Below are 17,739 nucleotides of genomic sequence, written 5' to 3' on the forward strand. Positions count from 1 at the left end.
ACACCAGCCCCATATCCTTGAGACTTGACTTTGGATGGCTCACTGCCTACAGGTCCTCACCTGAGCTGCCTGCCTGGTAAACACTCATAAGAATATATACATACTGGATTCAAGAATTCAGGCTCTCAACCAGTTCTGTTCCCTTCCCTGGCAAAGGTTCAACACACTATTCCCCATCTTTCTTGGGGCATCCAAACCCATCTTTGGGTGGGTCTTTCCTCTGCTGGATGCCACCAGCTGCCTAAAGGAGGGCTGGGCTGGTGATTTTTCTGTTGTCTTTGATACCTGGCCCAGAGCCACAACTTAGCCAATGATAGATGGGTAGATCATTAGTGCGTAAGCATAGGATAGAGGAGTCCTATTCCAGAGCCCAGTGTATAAGTGCTGTGCTGATCTGTGCAGAGTACTGCCTCCTCTCCCCCAGCACAGCATGACATTGAGTAGGCTACTGAACCTTGAGCTTCTCTGTTTTAGCATCCTCATCTGTAAAAGGTGAGGATGACAGAAACTACTTGGCCAGCTTGTAGGGGTCAATGAGTTAAGCTGTCTGAAACACTGCTAGCAGTATCTGGCCCTAGGAAAAAGTCACTAGGCGGTATCTGTGATCATTACTGTTTCACACATCAAGAGGATAGGAATGGAAGCAGCTGAAGCCAGGGGACTGGGAGACCTCAGGAAATGCCAATAACAGGGCCACATAACTCTAGCTCAAAGCCTCCTGCTGTATACTTATTGAGGCTCACATTTCTGTCTCTGATTTCAAAAAGAGTCCAGTATGGGGGAATCACAGGAGGAAGACACCAAGGAAGGAGACAGAGAAAGCTGTAGGCTCGTCACCAGGCTCCTGGCCCTGGAGAATGCAAAGCAGAGCCAGGAGAGAAGTGAGTTTTATGAGAAGCTGCCTAAAGGCTAAAGGTTAACAGGGGTCATTTAAATGACATGCTTTATTTCCTGGCTTTGCACAGCTCTGGAAAACCCCGACTGGATTTTAAAAAATGCAAAGCATATTATACAATGCAAAGGACTGGCTCTGGGTAATGAAAAGTGAAGAATGCAAGAGATAATTTGGATGTACCAAGATGAAGATCCAGGAAGTTACTGGGGGTGGGGGGCGGGGGTGTTCTGCATGAGGATTTGGCAGGGAGGGAAGAAAGGTTTGCCTAACCTGGGCTACAAAATGATGGTCTCCAAGGGGAGACTGGGAGGTGAACTGGAAGAGGAGATGGGAACTTTAGTTCTTAATTCTAAGCAGATGCTTTGGAGAAGCCGTGAGAAGGAGGGGAGGCTAGCTCCATCTCCCTGGTCTGGTTGTCTGGCTCCAGCCTGCATAGTCTGTTAGCTCCTGGAACATTTTCACTACTGGGACAGGCCGGGTTCCCAGGATGCAGACAGCTGTGAACTGTGTAAGGGAACCTCATGAAGAACCAGGTCAAGTGATTCTCACAAAGGCCAAGCACAGCCCGCCTGAGGACTCTTGTATAGGGCTGCAGGGCTCTGTGGATTCAGCACTGTCTGAGTGCTCATACATGGGACCAAGGGCCAGCAGGAAACATAGGAAGAGTGACCAACCCATCTCTCAAACCCTTCTCCTCCCTTAGGTATGGCACTTTAGGCCCCAGTGGGGCTAGTGAACTTATTCTTGATCATGGCTGGCAAGCTGTGTGTGGTTACTTTACACAATCCCAACTGCACACAAGCAGTCACTATGGGGAGGAAGAGGGGATGGCTGACTGTTACAGGGCTGGCTAGCTGTCCATACCCAACTGGAGGAGCTGGACAGTGGAAGCATGCCTCCTCCTACCTCTCCTGAGAGCCCCCAGGCTTCTAACAGGAAGAGGAACCCACGTTGCGCCCAACATGCAAGCCCTCTCCTCCTGTGTGGAGTGTTTAGGGACAGAGACTACCTGCAGTCCTGCAGTTAGGATGGCGTCAAGCTCACTGAGGTCCATCACACACGAGGAGTTAGACAGCATATCTTCTCCACCCTGAAAGCCAATTTTGGGACCTAGACAGTCATAGCTGTTACTTCACACCCAGAGCCACTTCCCTACTGATATCTGGCTGATCGGCAAGTCGGCAAGTGGGTAAGAAGAACTTCCAGGGGAAGGGCAATTCATAGAAAGCGGCAAGGCCTTCTTCACTCTGCCTAATACCATGGTTCCCAATACAGGTCATGCAATGGAATCCTCCAGAAGGCATAAAGGTCAAGGCTTTGCCCTAGAGCAAGTTAGAGGGGCTTAGCTTGGAGGTGCACTGGCTGAGGCTCCCCTGCAGCTCTGTCTAACTCAGAACTGCTGGCCTCCTGGCTCACAGGGCCAGGGGTGGACTCCATGCTCCACAGCAGCTCTGTACACTAGGATAATGTGGAAAACAATAGTTACTTCTATTTCCAGGCAAGTCAAAGTAGAAATGGTAATTTGAGCTTTGAAATACTCTATTCTATTTCTCTTGCTCTCAATTCTCAGATACGGTTTCCTGTCATGATCATCCTGTCTCCGTGTCCCAAGTTCTGAGGGTACATGAGGGTAACTTCAGAGAAAGTGGCTTGCATGTAGGATGTAGCATGGGTTTCTCTTCCTGGAAGAAGCCCTGAGCACTGAGTAGGGACATGGGAGAAGTAGGAAGATGGGAATTGAACTCATGGCTTTGTACATTCCAGGCACTGTACTAACTGAACTACATCTCCAGCTCTGTAGATATTTCTTAAAAACTTAGTAGAGCAAAAAACACTGGACATTCACTTGAAAACTTGGTCCAGACCATGTACTGTGTCTGCCACACATTACACTACTCACTAGGACTTCGGAGAGCCTCACCTGGGAGTTCTTAAGTCTTAGGTGAGGACATCCACTCTTTGTTCTTTAACAGAGATTCTAATAGCTACCCCATGGTATTCTAGTGTCTTCCTACTTGGTATGAGTTTAGGATCCTGGGAGGCACACTTCTGAGTCCTTCGTCTAACCTAAACAGAACCCATCTTCCTAAGAGAATATAGGAGGAAAGAGCAGTGGGATTCCTCCAGTCTGCTCTCCAGTGGAGCTGCAGTGGGCTAGAATGAGGACAGGCTAAAAGCAGACTGGGGCCAGTCAGCAAGCAAGATGCTGGGGAAAGTGGCAGGCGGCCTCCTGGGTAGGGAGAGGAGAGGCACATGGAGACAGCCTTATGACTTAGACCTTCATAAAGGTCATAGTATATGTTGCTGTTTCAGTATCCCCAGAGATTTGTTTTGGGTATTCCGCCAATCCTCCTTCCTGAGGCAAGGGGCAGTCACTAGATCCTGTGTGATCCCTCTCTTGTTGTGCGAGACGGGGAGATAGGCATGTGGTGGGCAGAGAGATGGCAGCTGCAGGGTCTAGAGTCCTGGGTGGGCACAGCCCCAGACAGTATCACTGAGCAGGCCATCCAAGAGATGTCTTGAAACTCAACACTAACCCTCAACCAGGCTCTCTTATAGATTCCTGTTTCCTCCTGTCAGCCAGATGGTGTCAAGGAAGCTGGCTTGTTCAGTGAGCAACGACACAAGGCAGAGCATGTGTGGCTCAAGGGCTACTGAAGAGCCAGGATCGCAGAACTGTGGATGTCTAGTTAGCACTAGAAAGGATAGTCAGGGTGCTACACATGCAGATAAAGCCTTGCAGAAGACACCCAGACAGGAAGCCAGTGGCCATAAAAGCTTCTGATGTCTGCTGAGGAGAAGTAAAGGAGCTGCTCCCCCAAGGTCTGTGTTCTGGGTTACAATGAGAGCGGAGGAACCACAGCTAGTGAGAAGGGTCGGGCTTTTTTACCCACCTGCTGCCTGAACTGGCCAATCTTCTGAGCACTTTGGTGTAGAAATGAGAGATGGAGAGAGGGGCAAGGCTACTCAGGGATTTCAGCCTGGATAAGGAGAGCCAATAGTGGGCTTTATGGAGAGGTAGGCTTGGGAAGAACTGAAGCCAGCTTTCCGGCCTGGCAGGCCTCAGGGCATCTTGGCTGGTGCCTATGGACTGGGCTCTATGAGGCCATGTCAGGACTGCTCAGCTCTGTCAGCAACATCTTACCCTCCTAACAACCTCAACACAGAGCCACAAGAAGTCTGAGGTGGAAAGGTCATGGAATATGCCTTAGGATGCCAAAACAGGCACTGGAAACACCAGCCCTGCCAGTGAAAGTGTCCAGAATTCACCTAGCTCCGAAGGGTTTCGGTGGGCCTCAGATAGCATGGTTCTTTGGGCAACTAACTTTTAAACCACTTCCCTCGTTTGAGACGTCATCTGTGGCTCATGTTCAAATGCATGGGACAGACAGGACTTTGGAAAATAGCTTCAAGCTTTGGAGTGTCTTCTGTAGAAAGAATGATTTTATAGAGAAAGAAGGGCAGAGTCCCAAAGCCAGCCTTCCTCATGCAGAGCCTCAGCCCCATGCACAGGCTGCCATCTGGAAAGCTGCCTCCTAGCTTTTGTCTTGGTCAGAATTGTCCATAGCAAACCAAAGAGGGCACAGTCTAACATTAGGCGTCCTTGTGATCTCAGCAGAACATGTCTCTCTAATGTAGCTCAATTATGATTGTAAGTTTATAAAACAGGGAAAGATTACAGGAATATACATTAAACCACATCAATGACTGCTACTGAGAAAAAAATAGGTCCAGCAGACAGGTACCAATCAAATAATCAATACGCAGGAAACCGCTACATCACCCTGCTTTAAAAGAACCAAATAATGCTGCAATTGGATTTACTTAGAAATTTTCCACTTGAGCAAAACTGACAGCTGTATTATAATCACATTTCCAGTCAGTTTATAAGATACAAATTTCATTTCTCCATATTTCGACTTCATTTCTGAAAAGTGGCCAGCAACATTATTCATCAAGTATACATAGGAGAAGTCTAATTCATAGAGAGGGGAAATGGCGCTAATCCCGAGTCTCCATTTCCTCAGAGGATGGATTTAATTCAAATCTGTCTTTTTCCCCCTGACCCATCCAGTTCAGAGACTCAGTTTCTAAGCAGAGTAAGAATGAAGGAAAAAAGGGATGAAGGAAAGTAGGGAGAGAGGGAGGGGAGGGAAAAGTGAGAGGAAAGAGAGAGGGAGGTGAAAGAGAGGAGGGTATTGATTTTAGCCCTCAGAGAAGAAAAATGATTTGGGGTCACTGAGTTGCTGAAATGAAAACAAACCATAGTTTAAAGAAACTACCAAGAACGGTGTAAGATTCTTGAGATGTTTCACTAGATCAGTGTGTGTGTCAACTAGAAACCTTAATATTTAAACAGCTAGAACCAAATGTCAGCAATGCAACATCCATTGACCTTAAATGAGAGATGACACTTGTAAGTCTCCACCCTTCTATATAATTCAAGCTGCTGCTAAAGTCCGAGTTGGCACAATCCTGCAAGCCTTTCCTGAGTGCCTTCTGTGTGACAGGTGCTGGGCCTGGCACCAGGAGACACAAACTAAGCAGGAGGTGCAAACGCATTTGAGGTGTGCTTGAAGAGTGGGGCCAGATGCCTACTCAGGAGCAGAGCAGAGATGGGCAGTTGGCCCACATGTTGCCAGGCAGACAGATGTGTCACAGCCCGGGCAGGGGAGGCGCAGAGGATTGGACTGAGGAGGTAAAGGGTGTAGCTGCAAGGCTGGATAGTAAGCCTCTGATCACAGGACTGGAAGTGGGGGTCAGGAGTAACTCTAAGACCTGTTGGGTGACAGGAAGGTAGGGACACCCACTAGGGTGCTTCACTAACGAGATCCTGTGTGGGCTATGCTCTCTTTAAAGAGCAAGAATAGGCCAGGGACGGTAGGCCCAAGACCCACTAAACCACAGTCCCCTTGCAACCCCAGTTCTCCAGATGCTGTTTACACGTGTCTCTTGGGTTTCATGTTAACAGTGTCAGCCCACTTCAGTCTGACACTGAATAAACCACTTCTCTGGGGCTGCAGCCTGGATGTCTGACCTGAGGCCCCCCACTACAGTCTAGGCGGTTCTGCTCAAATTGGCAGGTGCCCTCATTCCTGGAATATGCCTTCTAACAAGCCTGTAGGACTTCCATTTTCCAGTGTATGCCTTAGACAGGGATGCTCATGACACCATGCTTTCTCAGACTCCTATAGAAGTTCTTCTAGAGAGTAAGGAAGTTATTTTAGCTCTTAGCATATAGCCAGGACATGGATGCTGACTATATTTATTCCCAAAGTCTGCACTCACTACATACCACGCAGAGGATTTCCAAGGGGATCTCTCTTCTAGCCTATAGAATGCAAAAGCAGGCACTGTTAGACTCAATTTACCAAGGAGGAAAAGGCCCATGGGGTAAACTAATTTGCCCAACATCACACAGCTAGAATGCACACCCAGGCTTTCCCAAATCTTAGGGCCCTGGTTTCTGAACACAACATACACTGTTTATTAAATGATAAATTTTCAAAGGACTTACCACTCCCTTAAACTTTTATTCTGAAAAATTTCAAACTTCCAGAAAAGTTTAAAGATGGGGCTACAATAAACACAACATGTGTCCTTCATTTACTCAGCAGATTTAATGGCACCAGGCACTTTACTCTTAAACGTGAGGTTTCCTCACTAACAACAAGCACACACTCCCACAGAACCACAAGGTCATCATCACACCCAGGAAACACGACAATGATTCCAGTCATCTTACCCAATCACAGCTTCACATGCAGGTTCCAAACCCCAGCTGCCAGAAAGAGATCCTTTACCTAAAAATTTTAAAACCTCGTTTCCAGATTACAAGCAGGTGTGTGTTTCTGCATGTGGGTGTGTCTGTGTGAGTGCACATGCCCTCTGAGGCCAGAGGTGTGTGAGTACTGGAGTTAGTCACAGACAGTTGTGAGCTGCCTGAGCACTGGAAATGGAACTCAGATCCTCTCAAGACTAGTGTGAGCTCTTAACCCATGAGCCATGGCTCCAGCCCACTTAAAATTTTCTTAATCCAAAATATATCCACATTATTTACTTTCTGGGTCAGGGTTTCCCTATGTAGTCAGGGATTACCTTGAACTAATAATCCTCCTGCCTTAGCTTCTTGAATCTCAACATCACAAGCATATGACACCATATTCAGCTTTCACTATCATTCATTCATTATTTTGTGGTACTGGGGATTGAACCTAGGTCCTCACATGCTAAGCAATCATTTTCATTTTCAATAGGGTTGTTTGCATGTTTTGTATATTAAATTAATTAATTTTTTTTGTAGTGCTGAGCATAGAACTGAAAGCCTTGTACATGTTAGACAAACACTCTTGCACTGAGCTAGCCCAGCATCTATGTTGCTGGAAGCTCAGGCTGCTCCCTTCCAGGGTATTACATGTCTGCCTTTGGTTTTCACTATGCTTACTGTTTGTGCTAGTTTCTCATTTTTTACCAGTATGAAGCACATGGTCCTGCCTGGGTCATCAGCAAAATAAGCCAACTGAGAATTGTCGAGAACTGACAGACAGAATTGCAAAATGGTCATTGGCTTTGCAAGACAAATCAATGAGTTCACATTTTTACAGACTTAAAATCAAACCGCATAACCTGCTTGGGGAGCTCTGTGATACTTTTTCTGGAAATGGATCTCCAGGCAATCAGACAAGCATAGCCAGATGCTCACTGGGCCTAAGAGCTCTCTGCAAGAGAACTAGAGAAAACAGCAGATGGGGGAACTGTTGAAACAAGGGGGATCCTCTGCAAGGTCTTTCAAGATATTCACAGAGGGCTAGGGTTATAGCTCAGTGGCAGACTACTTGCCTCTATTGTGCAAGGCCCTAGGTTCAATCCCCAGCATTGCAAAAACAAACAGTACAACCCCACAGTCATACTCATATCCATCAGTAAATGAAAGAATAAAAGGAGGGACTTGGGCTGGATGTCAAACATAGATCAAGACTTGAGGGCAGTGTGACACATGAGCTTCCCTGGACCTTTACTGAGTTGCATGCAGCAAGATTGTTCTGGGAAAGAAGTGAGTCTTGGGGGCGGGGGGCGGGGAGGCTGAAGCTGGAATATGCCAGGTGTGCCAACACAAGAGCAGTAGACAGAGGAAGCTGATGCCAGAAGATGCCCGACTTTGAGTGTCACCCAGGGCTCTGCATGGCGTTCCGAGTGGGATGGGAGACCACAGTCTGACTTTCGCTTTGAGAGGCCGACATTACACACTGGGAGGAAACTGCAGGCCCCAAGGCAGAAGCAAATGTCCCGCCCCCCCCCCCTCCCCCGACAAGAGGTGAAAGACAAGAGCAGCATAACCCTCGGTGCTGGAGGAGTGGGTGCAGGGAGACAGGTGGTCCATTGACACTGGACAGGAAGAGCTGAGGGCATTGACTAATGAAACTGGAGTGGGAGAGAAAGAGGAGGAGGTCAAGATGAGCCCAAAGCAAGATGGCACTGTGAACAACTGAGACAAGAAGGCTACAGGCTGGTTCTATGGGAAGATGGATCCAGGTGCTCTTCAGAACAAGAGAAGCATCCTGAGATGCTGCTGGGAACACAGGATTAGAGTTCAGAAGAATCTCATGGCTGGGGACAAGGGTGTCCCCACACAAAAAGGGGTGGCCATTAGCTGTCTGGCGGGCAGATGCAGACTCCACATGGCTAGATCCTCTCAGACTCAAAAGGAATAGGAAGTTAGGTTTCTACAATGAAATATTCTGACTTTAAAATGTTGGTAGCTAACACAAAATTTTCTTGCTAACACTCTACCAGTTGTCCTTTTAGGACACAGCAGATACTGCTATGGCTGGAGGTCACACGGTGGCTGGCTTCTGGCTCTACCAGGGGCTGCCTATGACGTTAGTAGGGCAGGGTGAGAGCAGAGGAATGCAGGTCCACTTCTAACTCCAAAGAGCAGCCAGCACCCCGGAGTCTTGAGATTTACAAAATGGTGGCTACTCAGTCAACTAGGAAGAAAACTGTAAGTCCTTATCTGCTGGAGAGGGTTGGGAAAGCCGTGACAATAATGTATGCTGGGTACAGGCACATTGTATAAGGAAAGACTTGGGCAGATGATACACACTCAGGAACAGTGAGGCTGAGGCCTAGAGGTTGGTGAGCCAGAATGCTATTCCCTAAAAGTCTCTTTCCTTCTCTGTTCCCTCCTTCCTTTACTCACCAGACATGGCCTACACTGCAAACAGCTCACTACCTCTGCTCCACGCCAGCCTCCTCCTCTTCAGGACAACAAAGGGAGGCTTCAACTAGGGCAAAACCAGTATTACACTTCTTCCCAGAGTGTGACCATATCTTTCTGTCCTGGGTGGAAGCCACCTTTAGTATGATACCTGCTGTGCAGGACCAAAGACCTGGGACTGGTCAGCAGAGTTCTCTAAGACTGTGTTTCTTATCAGAGCAACAAGGTCAATAAATACTTGTTATGTCATGATTCCTGCTGGGTAGAGTCGGCATTTCTTTAAGTCTACCAGACCTTATCATGGAGATAAAAGTGCACCAATCCCAAACCTCTCTCCTAGCATCAGCTGAGGTTGTCATGAAGACAGAAACATGCCAGACTTTCAACCCTCAGCTACCACCCAACCACTCCAAGGTCAGCTTTATAGAAATCTTTTGTGTACTTTGAAGTATGATGATCTTCAATATTGCAATCACCAAAATAATTAAACAAACAAACAAACAACAGCAACAACAAAAGCCAGCCAACAACATGGTAGCACCAGGTTTTAACATCCCTATTGCTCCGAGTTTTCTGAATGTCATTTTCTTTAGCAAAAGATGTAATTTGCAGTCAGGATGAGAAAAGCCAGCCAGCCATTACTTTCTTAATGGCCAACTACCCAAAAAGGCTCAGTTAAGTGATCTCAACTAGCAACTAATCAATTAAAATTGATAAGTGAAATACTTTTAACCTTTATTTCAGCAGGGCCCTTCCTAGGGGAAGGAGCGAAGGAATGTGAATTCCCAGCATAAAATTTAATTCCATTTCACGGATACAACATTGAAAGGAGCCGTCTCCTTCTCTGCACGGATCAAATCAGAGAAAGACTGGTCCTCGATCAATTCTAGCCTTACAGAAATCACCGTGGCTATTTTTCAGGGTGCAGGGTCGAAGGAGACAGGCAAAGAGGGTCATAATTTCTTTCTTTCTCTAACACACGGAGAGATGAAAGCAGGACACTTGTACTCATTACCCCCATCCCATCTCCTGCACATACACATGTAATTAAAAACAGTAAAAATAGATTTTTTTTTTTTTCAAGACAGGGTTTCTCTGTGTAACAGCCCTGGCTGATTTGTAGAGCAGGCTGGCCTTGAACTCACAGAGATCCTCTTGCCTCAGCCTCTCAAGTGCTGGGAAAAATAGATCTTTTAAAAAGAGAATAATGCACCAGAATGCTCTGACCCAGAGAACTGTGTCCTTCAGTGTGTGTGTGCCCCACGGCCAATGGAGGAAAGAGAAAGCCACCGAGGTATGAGAACGGCTCCAGAACACCACCATCTCTTTTAAATCTCGATTACAGAATAGCCAGGGAGAAACACGCTTGTGATCCCAGCACTCTGGAGATGAGGCAAGGAGACCTCAAGCTCAAGGTCAGCCTGGCTTATTTTGAGATACTCTGTCTCAAAGATAAAATTTTTATTTTATTTTACCTTATGTTGCAGAGGGAAATTTGAAGCAACGAATGATGGTGTCCTGGTTATTTGTTTTTTTTTCCTCTTTTACTTTTTTAAAAATCAACTTCACACAGGCTAAAATCTTTTGAGAAGAGGGAACCTCAATTGACAAAATTTCCTCACAAGATGGGCCTGTGGGCATGCCTGTCAGGGAGTTAACGATTAATGGTCGAATGTGGAGGGTCACGCCCACTGACGTGGTGCTGTGGCAGGTGGCTGTGTAAGTAAGCAGAATGAGTGAGTCATGAGGAACAAACAAGCCAGTAAGCACACTCCTCCATGGCTTCTGCTTCAGTTCCTGCCTCCAGGTTCCTGCTCTGAGTTCCTGTCCTGACTTCCTTCGATGGTAGACTGCAATATGGAAGCTAAACAAACCCAAGTTGGTATTGGTCACGATGTTGTATCATAGCAAAAGAAGCCCTCACTAAGACAATGGTCAATACAGTTCAAGGTTATAGGCTGAGCACATGTCTTTCTGATTTGCAAAGCCCTCATTCTTACCTAAACACTGGTGACTTGTTTTGGGGGTTGTTGTATCTTTTCATTTTGATAGTTTGTTTTTTTATGGGCTTTCTTTTGGCATCAAGAGACCCCTTTTTCCACTGGACTCAGACAGAAACCCTTTAATCCACAATACCAGAAAGGCCAGTGCTATTCTCATCCTGTCAATGAGGGCCCACTCTCACTGGACCTCCTACTGTCCAGCACTGACCTTTCAGCCTGGTCCTGGGTCAACGGCAGTTCAGACTGCATGCTGTGCACACTCCCACCCCTGCAACAGGTGACTCAACAGAGCAGTGTCCTGGGTCCCCTAGCCCACTGGTACAAGCCAAGATGGCCAACTCACTCAAATCCAAGACATCATCTGTTTTGATCAGGTCCTCCTCCCGAGTCAGTGGCAACTGGGTCTCAGGTTCCCCACGCAGCTGCAGTGACAGGGACCGCAGCATGAAGAATACTCGGATGGCCTAGATAGAGCAGAGAGCAGAGGAGAGTGGAGTTTCAGGGGTGTTTTGGAGAGGTGCCCTGCATGAAGGCATTTTATGATGACTCTTGGTTAATAGAAAGGAAGAAGGGGACAAAACACAGGCCAGCATTGAAACACAGTGGCCTAGAGCTGTCACAGTAAGAGATACTTCAGGCTGGGGGAGTAGCCTGCTTCAGTCCATAACAGGTGTAGGCCAGGGTCACTTCACTGGGCACCTGTCATTTGCCAGGACCTGTCCCCAAGGGTCATGTGACACATCTTTAACACACATCTCCTGCCTGCTAGCTTGTCTGTTCCACAGCCAGCAGAGAGCTAAGACTCAGGGAGGTGAGGAGAGCTGCCTGAGACAGCACTTCCAGGAAGGGCTCCAGCCTGCTCCTCCATGAGCCAGTGGGGCTGAGAGATAGAAATCACCAGCATGTGTGCCAGGCCTATCTAGTAAATGTGGGCACAAGATAAGAGAGTAACATGCATGGAGCTTTTTGATCTGGCTAGACTCACTGAAAGTCCAACTCCCATCTTAAGTCTTCCATCTCTTGGGCCTGGGCCTTAGGAGGAGGAGGAGTGTGATAGAGACAGGTGAGGCCTGATACCTGGCCAAGTGGACAGCAATGTCCTTGGGGCCCCTCAGGCTTTCCCAGCTCATCTCAGGGGCAGAGACAGTTTGCTAGCACAAGCATCCCTGGCCCATGGAAAAGGGATCTGTCAGCATCCAGTATGGCCACCAGGCATGTCCTGAGAGCAGAGAAAAGGCCACGTCACCAGCTGCCGGTGACATCTGTGCAGAAGCAGCCCTCAGTCCAAGAATCAAGCTTGCCAGCCACCAACCAGAGAGCCCAGAAGCACAGGGCAAGCTACAGGTCAAGGTACCCCTGCTCCAGGTCTCTCCCTGACATGGAATGGTGGGCCCCACCGGGACAGCCCCAGAGGCACACAGACAAGGTCAGCATTGCCCTCTACCCCACTGTGGTGGATAAGACACAGTAATCCCTAACTCTCTGGCTATGGTACAGCCCTGAGACAAGGTTGGAGGACACAGCCAGCACAGGACTGCAGAAAGAGGTTGCCCCCGGCCCCTTGATAGATACCACTACCTACATAAAGGAGGATCAGGGCAAAGCACTGTGGCTTCACACAGATGAATTCTTGTTTGTGGTAAAGATGGTGACAGTCCTGCCTTAAATGAAGGGAAGACACCTTTTATTCAGGGGGAACTTTCAAGAAAGGAGAGAGGACAAATTCTTGCCTTCAAGGGGCTGGAGGGGCACTGCATAAGTATCTTTGAGTAGCTACTAAAGCCCTGATCCTGCCTTGGAGCAGGCTCCTCGTGTAGAAACTTCAAGAGTACTCCACAGCCCTGGCCTCATCTGAAGGAACACAGCCTTCCGAGTAGAGCGGAGTACAGGACAAAGGCAGCTTTCCCACTGCGATGGTGGGGGCAGCATGAGGACCTGACCTGAATGTCCTTAGCAGATTTTAAAGTCTAGTCTTCATAGAGACAGCTGCACCGACTGGAAGAAACAGAGGTGTGATTCTACTAAAAATCTAGCGCTCCTGTCTAGTAAGCACCTACTATGTGCTGGGGTTTAAGGGTTTTGTATTATAAATTTAAGACTACAGAAGCAAGAATGGCTGCTGAGAGGGCAGAGTGAGCTAGGCCCACACAGCTGCTAGGAGGTGGAGCTGCACCTCTGTAATGTCAGGCACACATGACACAGCCTAGTACACCAGGAAATCCAATCCCTGTGCCAGCCCAGAGCAGAGAGCACTAAAATGGGAAGTGGGGAGGGGGGGTCACTGGGATTATCATGAGGTCTCAAGTAAGCAGTTATAATTTAGGGATGAGGAGAAAGAAAGAAAAGGGTCTCCTGCAGCCATTTCCCATCACGGACAAGACTTAAGACTATGCCGAGTACATTCCTTTCAGTGCTGATAGCAAGACTCCCAGCAGGGCCATGGCTAAGTTGGCAAAATAGAAACACATGCTGCTTTCTGTAGCCTATCCCTTGGAAGACTGAGTCTTTCCAAGGAATCCAGGAGCTGGGAATTTGGTTCTTAATGTAGGCTTTTTGATAAAATATTTGCTTTTGCTCTACAAATATTGAATGAAAGATATTCCCAGGAATACAAATAAAAAATAGTCATTTAAAATATAAAATAGAATATATACCATATAAAATATCATTTCAAACAGCAACTTTCAAGAGAAAAGTCACATATAAATGTAGCCCATGTCCAAGAACAGAAAGAGGTGAGTCCTACAGGGCAGGGTGTTCCTCATTGCAAAAGTGGGCTCCTTAGGTCGCTGGAAGGGCTGACAGGCATGCTATCCTGCACCATGGCTACTTCATGCCACCACCCTGGAGACATTAGTAGCTCCCTCTTACCACTCACAGCCATTGAGCACTGTGTGGGGCCATAGGCATTATCTCATTTGGGCTTTTTTTTTTTTTTTTTTTTTTTTTTTTTTTTTTTTTTTTTTTGAGACAAGGTCTCTCTGTGTAACCCTGGCTGTCTTGGAACTCACTCTGTAGACCAGGCTGGCCTTGAACTCACAGAGATTCGTCTGCCTCTGTCTCCTGAGTATTGGGATTAAAGGTATGCCCTACCAAGCCCAGCCTATCATTTGAGCCTCTTACTAACCCTATGTGGCTCCAATCTGACAGAGAAACTAGAGCCCAGGGCTGTTAGGCTAGCTGCCCAGGGTCGCTCCAAAGCCTATGTTCTTCTGACCACATTCCTTAGCCTTCAAAAGATTCAGGGCTTGGGACCCAGATTTTTATCTTCTTTTCTTGGCTAAATCAAGACACACAATTTTAAAGCCATAACCAAAAGGAACAAGAAACGATTATTGTTTCAGATCCTGGAAGGCAGAAGATCAAATTTCAAAAGGGAAGGCAGTTGACTGAGCTCTAATGTGAAGAAGAAACTTCCATTTCTTCGCTCCCATGAGTCTGGAAGCTAACCTTAGTCATTTTCGGTATCTGGAGAACCAGGCCATTCAAAGGCTTTGGAGGGGAAGGTCTGGGGTCAGAAGGATCTCATCTCTAACTGGGGCTGAAAGAACATAGGAATTCCCCGAGGCTAGAGCTCTGGGGAGGGGTGCATGGTGAGTCCCCAGTGAGGGTGCACCATGGTACAGGTGGTAGGTAGTCTGAGCCTTGGGCTGGCCCTGGGACAAGTACTCAGTTCACCTCTGCCAGCTTCCTTGGCACATTTGCAAGCTGCTGGGGTTAGGTGACAGTCATTCAGGTTAGAAGCCCACCAGGATGGCAGAAACAGCTGTGAAAGTCAGTCATCCTGAAAACAGGATTGAAGCAGTTTGATGTGGGCCCAGCCTAGAGGGAAAGCTAGGTGGTGATGTTAGAGATGTACAAAAAATATCCATACCCTTTGAACCAGAAATTCTGCTTCTGGGAACTTCTCCTAAAGAAATAATTCAAAAGAAAGAAAACATTGTGTTCATGAAGTAGCTCTTACAGTTTAGCTGAAAAAGAGTGAAATACAGTGGAAGCACCCCAAACTCTGACTAATGGGAAAACACCTATGGGAACTATGGCAGAAGTCTATGGGAAATCTTTATGCAGTCCGAAGAAGTCACTTAACAACTGTCAGACAGGTGTGGTGGCACATGCCCTGCCCTTGGGCTGTAGAGGAAGGAGAATCAGGAGTTCAAGGTTATCCTTGGCTGGAAAGTGAGCTCAAGGCCAACCTGAGCTACAAGAGACAGTGTTTACAAATTCAAGAAAGAAAAAAAAATTCTCCTTTGTGGGCTGGGGGTGACGTCACTGGTGGCATGCAAGAGGCTCTGGGAAGCATAGCCAGAGCTTCAAAAACACTATCACAGTCCACTCCCAATACCTCTGCAGCTCGCCTGTGCCCCGGAAGCTGCCCCTGCTCAGGGGTCAGGAAGGGCAGCAAGATGGCTTCTGCCAGCAGGGTCATGCAGGCAGTGAAGCCATACGCTCCATTAATAAGGTTCCCTGACAGAAGAGACAATCCTTAATGCCTCTGAAGCTATGGGATCTGGTGGACTACCCTCCCACTCATCTATAATTTCACAGTCTTCTAAAGGAAATACATCCCCAGATTTGCTGATGCATCCGAGGCCACCAGACACTGCAGTGATAATAAAAACATTACCTCAGAAACATAGAAGGAAAACTATATCTCAAGAAGAAATGGAATTTCTCCAGCGTGGAGGCCCAGAATGATCACCGTGGTTGCTGTTTGCCATCAGACAAAAGGATTATCTTCACAATACAGGACTTCCAATGCGTCAAATAAAATTGTCTACTAAACAGCCTTAACAGAACAATGGCAACAACAAGCCCACTATCACAACGGGGACTGACCCACGAGAGGAGAGGCGAGCGGGTGAGAGAGACCGCGGCAAGGACACCCGCGCCATCAAAAGAGGAGGAGTCTGGAGGCAGAGACGGGAGGGAAGGAAAAGCCTCTCAAGTGCTGAAATCAGAGAGACAATTCTCCTTCCTTTCAAAACGCTGAGATTGGCTGCGTTTTCTTTAAAGTGTAACACATAGCCAAAGAACGGAGCAAAGCATACCACTTCCTGGAAGTCAGTGGTGACAAACACAAAAACTGCTGTCCTTTACGGGGAACGTGGAAACAGAAGTGAGGACACATCTACAATCCCAGATATCTGGGAAGCTGAGGTAGGAGGATCACAAATTTGAAGCCAGTCTGGACTTCCCAATGAGACACTGTCTCGAAACCAAATTTAGAAAAGGCAGAACACTTGCTGAGCATGTCCACGCCCTGGTTCCATCCCCAGTACCAAAAACAAACCCCAGCACAAGGACCTCTGTTTTGCACTGGCTTCCCAGACAGCCTATGAAGGTGGCTGGTGCTCCAGTTCAGATTTCAGTATTTGCCAGAGCCCGCGGCTGGGTCTTTTCCTCTTCACTAAGTTTAGCAGTCTGTGAGTAAACTTGCTCATCTAAGACACCGGCATACTCCACCACTGTCCCCCCATGGCCTTTTGGTGTTTATTATCTGCCAGGAACTCCACAGCCATACTGCCAGCTACTTCAGGTAAAAGCTGAGGAGGGCACAGGTGGAACTTCAGGCTCAGGGAGGCTAAGTAATGCTCCTAAGGTCACACAGAATAGGGCTTAACGTCTGTGGGCCTGACTCATGTATTCTTTCTTAGCCACTTCTTCCAACTGCCCCTACAGGAGTGGGGATAGCCCACATCCCAAGTTCCAGTTCACTCATTCTCCCTGGACCCCAAGAACTCTGATGACTTTTGTTTCAACATGGCTGGCATGACTCAGGGGCACTTTTGGTATTTTTGGGTCTTACACTTAAAAAAAAAAAAGTATTTGTATTGTGTGCACATGTGGAGGTCAGAGGACAACTTGCAGGCATCTGTGGTTTGCTCAGGGGACTGGGAATGTGTGTTGCTTGAAGATACAAGGTCCCCACTTCCTCTGTTGCCCCTGAGCACGTGGTTAAAAGTGCCAGCAAGATGAAGGAGGCTTCTTGTCTGAGGCACACACCACTTTATGTGCTTTCTGAAATCCTGAAGTGAAACCCCTCTGCTTCTCTGGCCACAAGCAGACCAAGGAAGAAGATGTGGTAGTCAGCTGGGGAGCTGTCATGAATGCCTCTAAATTATCTATTCATAGTTACGTCTCCAGGGAATGATTTTCTAGGAAAAGGCAGCATTGCTTTCTAAGAAAGAAACCGAGATCTTACGCAGGAGATAAAATACTGTGAAGAGCCTGACTGAGGCTGCTTCCTAGAGTGGCCACCTCAGAAAAAAGTGCTGATAAGGGGATCACCTCTGCTGCTTCTGAGAACTTGGCTCTGCACACGTGCTTGCCTGACTCCTGGCCAGCATCATCCTCTCATTACCAGACACCTTGCTAGTGTACTGCCTGGGGTTCTGAGACCTTGGAGTTGAGGTTCACACCCATCTCCTCTGTACTGGGTGTTCTAGGCTCTGCTCCCCCATGCTTAAAAGAAACTTGGCCTGGCTTCCATTCAGGGTTTTGGCTACACTCTGCCCTGGTGCAGGTGGTCTGACAGCTGCCCACAGAGGTACCAGTTGTCAAAGAATCCCAAGCTCCAATTTCCAAGGGCAACAGGCTCTGGAAAGCCATGTATGGTAGTA

At 47.6% G+C, this 17,739-nt stretch overlaps 1 protein-coding gene and 1 pseudogene across 5 annotated transcripts in view; one reads left to right on the forward strand and one right to left on the reverse strand.

Moving 5' to 3' along the window:
- Clec16a (C-type lectin domain containing 16A) overlaps positions 1–17,739 on the reverse strand; it is a 223,779-nt gene that overhangs the window by 96,508 nt on the left and 109,532 nt on the right. For all 5 annotated transcript variants that reach the window (XM_059269996.1, XM_059269997.1, XM_059269994.1 and 2 more), the window contains exon 18: positions 11,460–11,580. In XM_059269996.1, the coding sequence (XP_059125979.1) occupies positions 11,460–11,580 (121 nt within the window). The remainder of the gene's footprint in view (positions 1–11,459; positions 11,581–17,739) is intronic.
- Positions 15,156–15,814, forward strand: LOC131918073 (alpha-ketoglutarate dehydrogenase component 4-like; annotated as a pseudogene).

The sequence above is a fragment of the Peromyscus eremicus genome, chromosome 8a (assembly GCF_949786415.1).
Source record: "Peromyscus eremicus chromosome 8a, PerEre_H2_v1, whole genome shotgun sequence".
Classification (NCBI taxonomy): domain Eukaryota; kingdom Metazoa; phylum Chordata; class Mammalia; order Rodentia; family Cricetidae; genus Peromyscus; species Peromyscus eremicus.